This window comes from Sylvia atricapilla, chromosome 1 (genome assembly GCF_009819655.1).
Source record: "Sylvia atricapilla isolate bSylAtr1 chromosome 1, bSylAtr1.pri, whole genome shotgun sequence".
NCBI lineage: Eukaryota > Metazoa > Chordata > Aves > Passeriformes > Sylviidae > Sylvia > Sylvia atricapilla.
In genome coordinates, this window is record NC_089140.1 from 91,992,167 (window position 1) to 92,002,987 (window position 10,821).

Below are 10,821 nucleotides of genomic sequence, written 5' to 3' on the forward strand. Positions count from 1 at the left end.
CCTGCCAGCTTTTATTGGAGAGTTGTGGTAGTTAACAAATCTTAATTCTTCATTTGTAACTCCATATGTAAAGGATGCCACAGGATAACATCTTTAGAAGTGTGTGGTAGATTTTCAGTGTACTTTTCCCATGGTGAAACAGGATTCTGAGCCTTGGAAGCCAAAGTTCATCACTGTCAGCTTGTATCACATTCTGTTGTGTTTTCTCTGGTTGTTTCCCTTAACCCTTGATTCCTGTTGCTTAGATAGTTACAATTGCAGCGTGGCATTTTGCCTAGCAAAGTTTGGTTAAAAATTTCAGTGTTGCTGGTACCCAAACAAATTTTAACATGCCAAAATTGAGATATTTCTGCATACTAAGATTGTACAGTTATTTAAATGGGCTCTTATTGTGCATACTGCACAATATTACAGGATAAAAATATGAAGTGCTATGACTGTTAAACTGTATTGGTGGCACTAGAATACACTTTAAACACACAGTAACTGAGCTCTGAAGCAGGGTCTTCTGCTCAAGGAGACTGCCCATTTGAGATAGTTCCTGTGCTTGACTAATATCCCAAAAGGCTACTAAGGATGAGGATATCATTCAGAAGAAATCCTTGTTTAACCTGCAAGCAAGCTGTGTAGTTCTGTGTTCAATGAATGTGTGGTCTAATGGTGGAGCTGAACTATGAGGTTTTGAACCAGTAAGAAGTTTCTCAAAGCTGTGCAGAAGTGATGTGGGAAGCTGAGATCTAAAAGGCTTTTGATTTTCTTAGTGCCAAAAAACACAATAGCTTTTGAGGGAGCTTCCACTTGTCCTGCCTGGTCAGTGAGATGTGATATGAAAGCTGGAATAGCACAGGAAACAAAGAGAGGTACCTTATAGAAGGGCTAAAATTAGTAAGGGTCACGCCAGCTGTTCTTACAGCCTGTTTGGAGATGAATTGATCTCGTGAATGGAACTTACTGAAGTTCTAATTTTAGCTGCTTGCAAGCAAGAGAAGGCCTTAGAGCCAGAATATCAAGCCCTCTTTAGGAGTTCTCCCTCTTGAAAGGTACCTGCTGAGGTGAGTGGGGAAATGGAACCATAATTGTAGTGGTACAAAACAGACTTTTTCCCATCCTGTAGTAGGCAGGGAGACTGAGACCCAGCTGAATTTGTGTGTGTAAAAATGAGAATGAACAAATATTATTAAGTCATTGTTTTGGGGATGGATTGAGAAGCTTGGATTTCAAGAGCACTGAAGTTATGAGGATCTCTGCAGTCTTCTGTTTAAAAGACCATGCTTCAACTTACCTGATGGACTTGGTTTAAGGGAGAACAAGAACCATTTAATGTACCCTGCATAACTGGCTGCCTACTTTCCTAAGATAAGGAAAGCCTTTCCTTCATCTTACTGCAAATTGAAGATTCCTGAAGAAACGTTTTTATTTGGGAGCAGAACAAACCACTACTAGCTTTCTCAAAGAGCAGGTTTTATGATGATGTAGGCTAGAATCAAAGCAGTAGCAGCATTTGATTGTTATACCAGTTGTGCAAATGAAGATAGACAACATAGGCGTTTCTTAGATGATAAATGATTATTTCTTCAATCAGGCTGTAGTGAATTGAGCTGACAAAAATCACTTTTGGAGCAAGCAAGTGCATGATTGTGTTTGAGTAAAAGAAAAATCCTGAATAAATTATTAATGGCAATGTTGTATTTCTCTGTCTGTGGGCAGAGATCTTTAAAAGGCATTGGGCTGTAGGAACACATTTGTATGAGGAACAGCATCCAACAAAGACACAGTTACTGGCAGGAGAGCAGTGCCTGATCGTAACTGCTCTGGCTGTGTCATTAGCTTCTGCTTTTCTCTTTTTTGGTGAGGAAGGGATAGAGTTATTCAAAGACACTTGTGTTATGCTAAGAAAGCACCAATTTACTATATAAGCTAGAACTGGGTTCTAGAATACACACTCAGCCTTTTGCAGCATTTAACGCCCAGTGCTCAGGCCTTTCTGTGCTTTCTCTGGAGCTGCTCAGAATCAGATTATTTCTTTTGCACAAATATTCCAGTGAAAGTGTATCCCTTCCCAGAATGCTGACAATGACTTGCTCTCATTCTTTATCTGTTGTATATGAGAAGAGGAAGTAAACATGGTTAACTGTATCACTCAGATGTCTCAGAGGAAGGGTCAGCACTTAACATCTTCAGTCTTGCTCTTTCTTCTGTTTTTAAAGTAGAGATCTCACTGAATTTGAAAATTGTTGGAATCACTTAATTTGGTGCCCTTAAGAAATGGAAGAAATGAATTTGCCCTTTGTTTTCTGTGCAGGAACTGACAGAAGAAGGCCTTCCTTTTCTCATACTTTTCCACATGAAAGATGACTTGGAGAGTTTAGAGAAATTCCAACAGGAGGTTGCACGGCAGTTAATAGGTGAAAAAGGTTTGTAGTAATTCCCACTACTTCTTGGTTTTACTGGTATAATTTTTTTCAGACAACTCAGTGGAGTGGAACAAAGGCCAAACAGAATTGTAGCTTTCAAGCTCTTGAGGCTGAAGGGCTTGATGCATTTTTGACAGTGAGGACCAACTCCTCTGGAAATTATTAAAATAGATGCACAATTTATTAGTAAGTAACTTTCAGAAATCCTTCTTGTCTAAGTGATTTAATGTGTTTTGAGAGGGCATTAAACAAAGCTTCAGTTTGTAACAGGGAAAAAAGCCACTTTAAGAATTAAATCTATTATTTTAGTGGTGTTGTTTATTTAGACCTATTTTCAGATTTTCCATGTTGTATCTATCTAGTATCTCCATTTGTAATACTTGGAAAAGTGGTTTCAAGGTGATAATAATAATAAAAAAATTCCTAATACGGGTTTTTGTCTGTTCACAATGTTAAGGTACAATAAACTTCCTCCATGCTGACTGTGACAAATTCAGGCATCCACTCCTCCACATTCAGAAGACTCCAGCTGACTGCCCTGTCATTGCCATTGATAGCTTCAGGCACATGTATGTCTTTCCAGACTTCAGTGACTTGTCGTAAGTATTTTTCTTGGTGCATTTTAATTTGAGAAGAACAAATAAAAAGGCTCATACTTTAATCAGTACTGTGGTAGGAAGATGAGTATATCTGGGTTAGGTGAGACTGCCTCTGTGTGATTTAGTGTCAGAGCCTTAAAGCAGGATGAGCTAGTGTGAAGTCATTGTTTAAATGGAGTTGTATTATTTTATGCAAGAAAAGAATCTCGTATGAAGTTCTTAGGTGCTGGTCTTCTTTTTTTTCACAGTTTTGCTATTTTCCATCATGGTTAGGCATTTGGAGCCTGGCATGGTGTTTTTAGTAGTGATCTAGATAGCTTTAAGAGATGAAAAATACTACATGAAATGTGAAGTACTGTATTATTCAGGGATTATTTTAAAATGCAGCATGTAATAATTCCCAGCCTGCTGGTTTGATTTTTCCTGCAGTGCAATTCTAGCCTTCCTCCATTAGTCTACACCTGGAAAGCTGGCAAAATGGTTGTGTGAGTTTGTGAAATTTTCCATGTGCAGCTTGGAAAATGGCCAATCACTGGCATGTTTATCTGGATAAAATATGTGACAGCAAAGTACCAGGGTGCTGAGGTGAAATACTGCTGTGGTAACCCTCATTACCTCAGCCTGACTCTTTATGGTGCGCTGCCCTGGAAGCAGATGTTCTATCTTGCATGGATCAGTCAAGGAATGAAGATGAGTAAATGTTCTCTTCAGGGGCTTTCAGCTTGAAACAAGTGCTCTGTCTTTGTCTTCTGGCTAGGTGTTAAACTCCAGTCTCTGTCTCAAAGGAGGCAGCTGCACAAACACTGCCTGCTAACTCCTGGTTAGATGTTTAGGCTGGATATTTCATTTTTGTCAAAACCAAGGATTTAAAGCTCAGACTTATCGTGCAGTGTGAATGTAATATCATGTCTAATTCTGCTATTCCAGGAGACGTTTTTCTACCTGAGATACTGACATCTGGGAAGAGAGTTAAAACTCAGCTTCTTTCTATAATTCTCTGCAGGCTTATCTATAAAATGTTGTCTCAGATGTATCTTGGATAGTGCTTTTAAAAAATCTGAAGCTATCTATGTATGTTGAAAATCTTGATAAGTGACTATTTTTCTCCCTGTGTTCCTGTTTCTTTGGAAGGTTGTACTTACCACACACCCTAGGAAAAAAAAAAAAAAAGGCAGGATATTTGCATTTTAAAACCACTTTTTTATTGTCACTTTTTAAACAGCCCTAAAACAAATTAACATCTCATATAGAGGTAGTGGAGATGTTAGTTTAGACTTTGATGTTATGTTTCTTAAATGTTCAGTTCCTGTGAAACACTGTCAGAATAATGAGAGCTACTTGCTTCATGTGTACCCGTTGTCACTTACAAATGAAGCTAAAAGAGAGATGTCAGGATTGTAGACAGCTGCCTAATGATAAATAATTACTCAACCTTACTCTAGGAGGTTGAGCTGATACACAGAAATAGCAAAACACAGTTTGGGAACAAGAAGAGCTTGGAGCTCCTGGGAAGCTACTCTTTTGTTCATCTGTGGTTTGAATGTTTGATTTGGTTGTTTCTGTTGTTTCTTGGGTGGTTTTGTCTGGTGGCTTTATTTTTTAATAACAAGTAAAATCTTAATTCTGAGACTTTCATCTACCACTTCAGTAACCTTCTGGACTCTTACAAACTGGCCCCGGGCTGTCTCTTGTAACCTCAGTGCTGCCACCAGCCAATAGGGTTTGGCACCTTCAGAGCTGGCCCACTCTAAGATTTCCTCTCTCTTCAAGGAGTTCATTGTCTTTTTGGAGAGTAGGCACTTGGCAGGCAAATGAGACCCATCACTATTCTATCCTCATCCTTGGCCACCTGGCCCTACTCATCCTGCTGCTCCAGGCTGGAAAGGATAGCAGGGAGTCTCCAATGGATGGGTTGTAGCTTCTCAGCAAGAACAGGCTGAGCTTCACAAGGCCGCAGGCACTGAGTGCCCTTGCTGCATTAGGAGAGGAGAATGTCTCCAGCAATGTGCCTGACTTAGAACAGGGCAGGAGCCCGAGGAAAAGCAGGGAGCAGTTAGTCTGCTGTCCTTATAACCAGACTGGAATGAATCCCTTTTTGAATTGGTACTAATTCATGATCTCATCTGGGATGGGAAGAGGCCCCTTAAGGTACCAGTGTAATACTGGATGGTTACAGACATTGTTGCAATGATTCCCTCTGAATCAATATTTGCTGCATTTCATCCATAGAATTTTCTAATTATCTGAAATATTGCTGATAGTTTGTCTGATCACACTTTCTTCTTTCCTAAATGTAGTAATTAGTCTGATGAAAGACTCCCTACAAAACCTATGTCCATTTACACATTGCCTTTAGTTTTCATGTGTAGTGCTCACACTATCGTTTTTTATCTCATCTTTAATATTTACTAGACAAACTCTTCACTTTGAGATTTTTAGTCAATTTGACATTGCACAAAGAAAATTGGATGCTGTAGTTTAGCACGTTTGCTGTGGGTGACAGTAGATGATCTCAGATTAGATTTACATTGATACCCTCTTAGTGCTTATCTGTGGTGTATATGCAGTTGCTGAAGCAGTAGAGAGCCTTTCAAAGATATTTTGTCAATAGAGCTCCCCAAGTGTCATTTGTATCTGTAAACTGTGCATTTGGAACCTGCTGTTCCCTCTTACATTACAGTTAGTGGGGAGCTGAAGGGAGTTCACAATGAAGTTATTGGCTGGTACAGCTCTGTGGGAGTTATTGAAAAGATTAAATACTTGCTGTGTTCTCAAGAGACAGTGGAAAGAAAAAGAAGCTGGTGGGATACCTTAGCAAACCATGTGGCTCCCTGTCCTCTATTAATCACTGTAAAGTGGGCATAGCGTGCTAGATAAACAGAAGTTGGCTACTCTAGGAAGTGCACTTTAAATCTCCTGTGTTTGGACTTAACTTGTAATAAACATGTGGATGTTTCTGTTGAATTTGTTCCAGAGTTCCAGGTAAACTGAAGCAATTTGTACTAGACTTGCATTCCGGAAAATTGCATAGAGAGTTTCATCACGGCCCTGATCCAACTGATGTAGCACCTGGTCAGGTAAGGTTACAGCAAATACATTTCATTTGGCCCTTTAGTAAAGACCTTTTCATTACCCCTTGTCAGAGCTGTACCTTCTAGTATATTTGTACTTTTAACTTCTGTCTTTTGAAAGAGAAAAATCTATTAAGAGAAGCATAACAATACCACCTTTTCTTGGCTCCTCAACCTTCTTTGGGTAAAGGCAGGAAGTATTAGGGGTAGGAGGCATTAGGGGTAGTATGGTACCTCTTTGCCTTGAATAAGGGAAGTGTATAAGAATATTTATTTTCTCCACTGTAACAGGAGCCCTTGGGGGGGATGACTATTCTGACTTCATAGAGCTGCTCTTAGATTCTCCTGTGACTTGAATGCAAAAGCTGATAACCCATCATAGCTCCATTATTTCCCACACAGCACACTACTAGAGGGTGCTTCTAAGGGGAAAGGACGATTGATTGAATGTTTCATATATTTACCAATGCAAGCAGGAGGCAAATTATTAGAGCATCAAGAAAGGATGGGTGGGTGAGCAGTAATAGGCCTTACTGCTTTTGTTAATGCTGTTGACAAACAGCATTAGCAGTGCTCAGAGGCTGCACTTGTCAGTTTGATTTCCTCATGGTTCTGCTCCAAGCTTGTCATGTTGTGTAATTACATGCCTGGAAGTCACTAGTGGGATCTCTCCAAGAATACAACTACTAGATGCTTCTCCAGACAAAAGTCAGAAGCACCTCAGTGTCAGAAATGAAAGGACATGACCATCCCCAATTTCCCTCTGCTCGTCAGCCTTTTATCTTCTTGATACTCCACTCAGCTCACATGATTTGGGTCCCGCTGAAAAGTGCAAACTTAACTGTCAGGGAACATTTTCACTACCTTGGGCACCTTCCAAAGAAAAAAACATTTTTAAACACTTCTTTCAAGGTATACATTGTGTTGTCCAGGGCTCAAAGGGCCACTTTGGTCAAGGAGCCCTGGTGCCTCTGTGTTGGGGAGCCTTGGGCCATTCTATGGCTGAGGAACAGAAACTATTTATAGCTACCGGCTCCTTTTCCTGCTCATAAGTGGGATGTGGTAAGGATGGCACTGCTCTAAGTCAATTGAATGCAGCCTCTTGTTGCCCTGCTCAAAAGATTTAAAAGTGTGAAAGCCCTGGAGGGCCTGCCTTGGCCAGGAGAATGAAAACACGTGGGCTGAATTGTCTCAGCAGTAATTCATTTGACTCCCAGTTCCCTGTGTTTCTCAGAAATTCATTGAGCAACCAGAATTGAGGTCACCAGGAGGAGGGGCAGAAATAAGGGCTGGAGACTGAGGCATAGGCCAGGCACTTGCCCTGAGGAGGAGGCTTGGCCAGGGAAGGAGGAAGCCTGTGGAGTCTCTGGATCCTGCTGCCTGCTCGTCTGGGCACAGGCACAGGACCCAGAGCTTCAGGCTTGCTCTTGCCTCATTTCTGCCTTGAAAAATGCACACAAAACCTGGGATGTTCATGTTCCCATCTCTGTATGGCATCCTGCCATCTTGTGGAAGATGTGGATGCAATGGAAACAAATACTGGCCTTAATTAAACTGGAGGCTGCTGTCGTGGGTCACCTATGCCCCTTGGATTGCGTTTATTTTTGTATGGGGTGTTTTATTTTCCATGGAAAAGTAATTCTAAAATACTTTTTCAGTGATGTCACATTTGCCCTGGTATATCTCATAAAACACATACACATAAAACTAGAATGCTCCCAAAGCAAGTGGAGATTCAAGCAAATACACAGTGGGGTACATTTGAAATACTTATGTGTGACCTGTACAGGAAGACTTCTGCGTGACGTGGTACATCATGTGATGGCTGTTGCTCTTGAGATGTTACAAAAGGAATATCCTTAACTGCTTAATTAATGTGTCTGTGCGTCTATGTTCCACCTACTTGGGACTCGGTACATGCCTTCCAAAAAACCCCAAACTCAGTTTTTGAGAATGCAGGACATTTGTGCACCCCCATAATGCTAGTAATTCATGTAATGGACAGGAATGATTATTATTCTAACAAACAATTTTACTGTTTGTTCTGTCTTTCAGCCAATTCAGGATTTAGCAAGCAGCCCACCAGAGAGCTCATTCCAGAAACTGGCACCCAGTGAACATAGGTACACCTTATTGAGGGAAAAAGATGAACTTTAAAAAACTTGAAATAATCTTGCAAGCCTTTCAGACAGCAGCATTGACTTCTCTGTGGTGGAAATAGTAAACCTATATTTTCATAATTCTATGTGTATTTTTATTTTGAATAAACTGAAAAATAATTTTTTTCTCCCCAGGCTTGTAAATACATTTGTTTGGTGGGTCATTCTGTACAGCATCTTTCAAACAGTGCATTCTTAATACTATAGTAAAATATCAGAGACCCATCCAGACTCTTGATCTAACTCTGTAAAACTTTTATAATCCAAATGAAGGTATCCTTGCCAGAGACATGCTGTTAACTTGCACTATCCCATTAAATAGGACTTTTGGGTTGTTTTCTGTGTAATCTTGGTAGTATGTGCTTTTTCTTCTTCTGTGAACAGCTATCCTGGTAATCTATTTCTTTGTCACATTTTTCTCCAACTTAAGAGGGTCTTCTATTCTGGATACTTGGGAGGGGAATAAATTAAAGTTTTACAGAATCTCGTGTGGTGCTTTACTGGCTGTAAATGTCTAAGCAGTTAAATGATCCTGAATATTAAAATACCAAGTGAGGAGAGAAAAAGTTCTGATGCTAATGGCTGTATTTTGAATCAAGGGGCTGTACTGACCTGCTCCTATTTCCTGGAACTATGATTGTTACGCTGCCCACATGGTTGTGGTAAAAGGACAGCAATGTTAAAAACCTTTCAAAATCAGAGAGGACTAGGACTAGACTGGCATCTGAGTTTGTCAGTCCTAAATTTTTATCTCTATGTATGTTACCATTAGTCTCTGGGTATTTTGGGTTTTTTTCCTTCTGGGTCCCTGCCTTCCTGGCAGACACTGTTCAAGCAACCATTGCAGATTTTTTGTTACTCTTTGCCTGGCTTGTGCCTTACTTATTGTGTAGTCTTTGAATTATGCACTGAAGAAGGAATTGCTGCTTTCCTTGTAGGCTTTCTGTTATGGGCTTTCTCAATGAACCTTCATGCTGCTGGGTGAGATGAACATACAGAAACTGTGAGATGGCAGAATATTGTTGATTTGTGCTGTTTTGCTGGAGATTAAACAATACTAGATTTGTACAGTGCAACTACTGCACAGACTGTAAGTCTGTGACTCGGGCCTCAGGGTTCAGTGTCCTTGGAAGCAAGTTTGTTCTCTGGACAGGCTGAGCCCTGGGTTTGGGTTTACTTAGGAAAGCACCCCAACCTGTGCAGTCACTGCTCAGAACTGTTTTGCCTCTCAGCTCGATGCCACTGGCTCAGTTACTGAGAGAGGATTTACATGGTGCTGTGCACCTGTTGCAACAGTTGATCCCATGACAGGCTCTTGACTCAAGCCCCTGCAGCACCAGGCACAGCAGATTTGTAGGAAGCATTTCTGAGGACACAGTCACTGGTACTACACTAAGCTACAGCTGACTAAGTAGCTGCAGAGTTGGGAGCTAAAACTGTATTGCAAAGCTTTATTAGCAGCTATACTTTTTTGTTGGTTTTGTGAATCTGCGTTTTGGAGTGCACATAATATGCTTGAAAGCCAGGTCTTCTCCCATCCCCTTCTCCATCTCATCACAAATCTCAAGCATTTTTGGCAGCTGACTCATACTGCCTTCCAGCTAGAATCAAAAGATGTGAGCAGGGTGTGGTTTTAAGGCTGACACTTGTTAAATGCAGGTTTTGTGTTATACAACTTCTGGAGGAGTTCTGGCACTTGAAATTTTACTCAAGTCTTACATGATACCTGCAAGTACTTACCTTACTCCTCTGAAGTTCCTATTTTTCCTTGGGATTCTCTAGGAATGGGATTTATAATTGCTGTTTGGTGAAACACATCTAACCTTCTCTATCTGAAGAGAGATGGTCATCATCCACCCAGCAGTCCAGTGGCTGGTGTGTTCAGCTGGAAAGTGAAAGAGATTAACACCCTCTGCCATTCCTTAATCAAAGTTTGCTTTTGAGGGTAAGGACTTGCTCCCAGAACTCTGGCATCCCAGCACTAGGCTGGCAGTTATATGTAACAGTTCTAGAACAGTTACACGCTCGGGTAATTTTGGTGTGCATTCACTGGCATTGGACCTGATTCTCCTGGGTTCTTGATCACCACTGACCCAGCTGCACCAGTGCTCGAGTGCCTTTCTCTTTGTAGGCAGGAAGTTGAAGAGCTAAAGCTGAGCTAGGCTTGCCCGTTCTGCTGCTGAGGGGCATTTGAGCTTTTACCTGGTGATAGAGAGAATTGGCCTAGAGAGAGCCAAGTACTTGTCAAAATCCAAATTGTGTTTCAGATTGAGCCCTTCCACGCTGATCATCTCCATCTGTGGTTTTAACCATTTGGTGCTCACCTTCACACTCCCTGTAACACTTCTCAGAGTGTTTCCAGGAGAAGTTATCAAAAATACTAGTGTTATCCCCTTAGGGAACAAAACCATTCCAAACAGTTTTCCACTGAACTTGAGTCCATTTCTGAGCTACTGTGTGTGTATGAGATACTGGATGCCTGTGACATTTTAGGAACCTCTATTCATTTCAGTCAGTGTAAATATTTTGATAGCTGAAGTATGTGTTTTGAAAGTCATTACAGGATTCTTACATTTTA

General features: G+C 40.8%; 1 protein-coding gene across 1 annotated transcript in view; it reads left to right on the forward strand.

Annotated features, from left to right (window-relative positions):
• Positions 1-8,726, forward strand: part of ERP44 (endoplasmic reticulum protein 44) — a 48,004-nt gene extending 39,278 nt beyond the window's left edge. Inside the window, exons 9-12 of the mRNA XM_066327933.1 lie at positions 2,303-2,414; positions 2,872-3,013; positions 5,988-6,090; positions 8,140-8,726. Coding sequence (XP_066184030.1) covers positions 2,303-2,414; positions 2,872-3,013; positions 5,988-6,090; positions 8,140-8,241 — 459 coding nt within the window. The 3' untranslated portion in view covers positions 8,242-8,726. The remainder of the gene's footprint in view (positions 1-2,302; positions 2,415-2,871; positions 3,014-5,987; positions 6,091-8,139) is intronic.
• Positions 8,727-10,821: the final 2,095 nt, after the last annotated feature.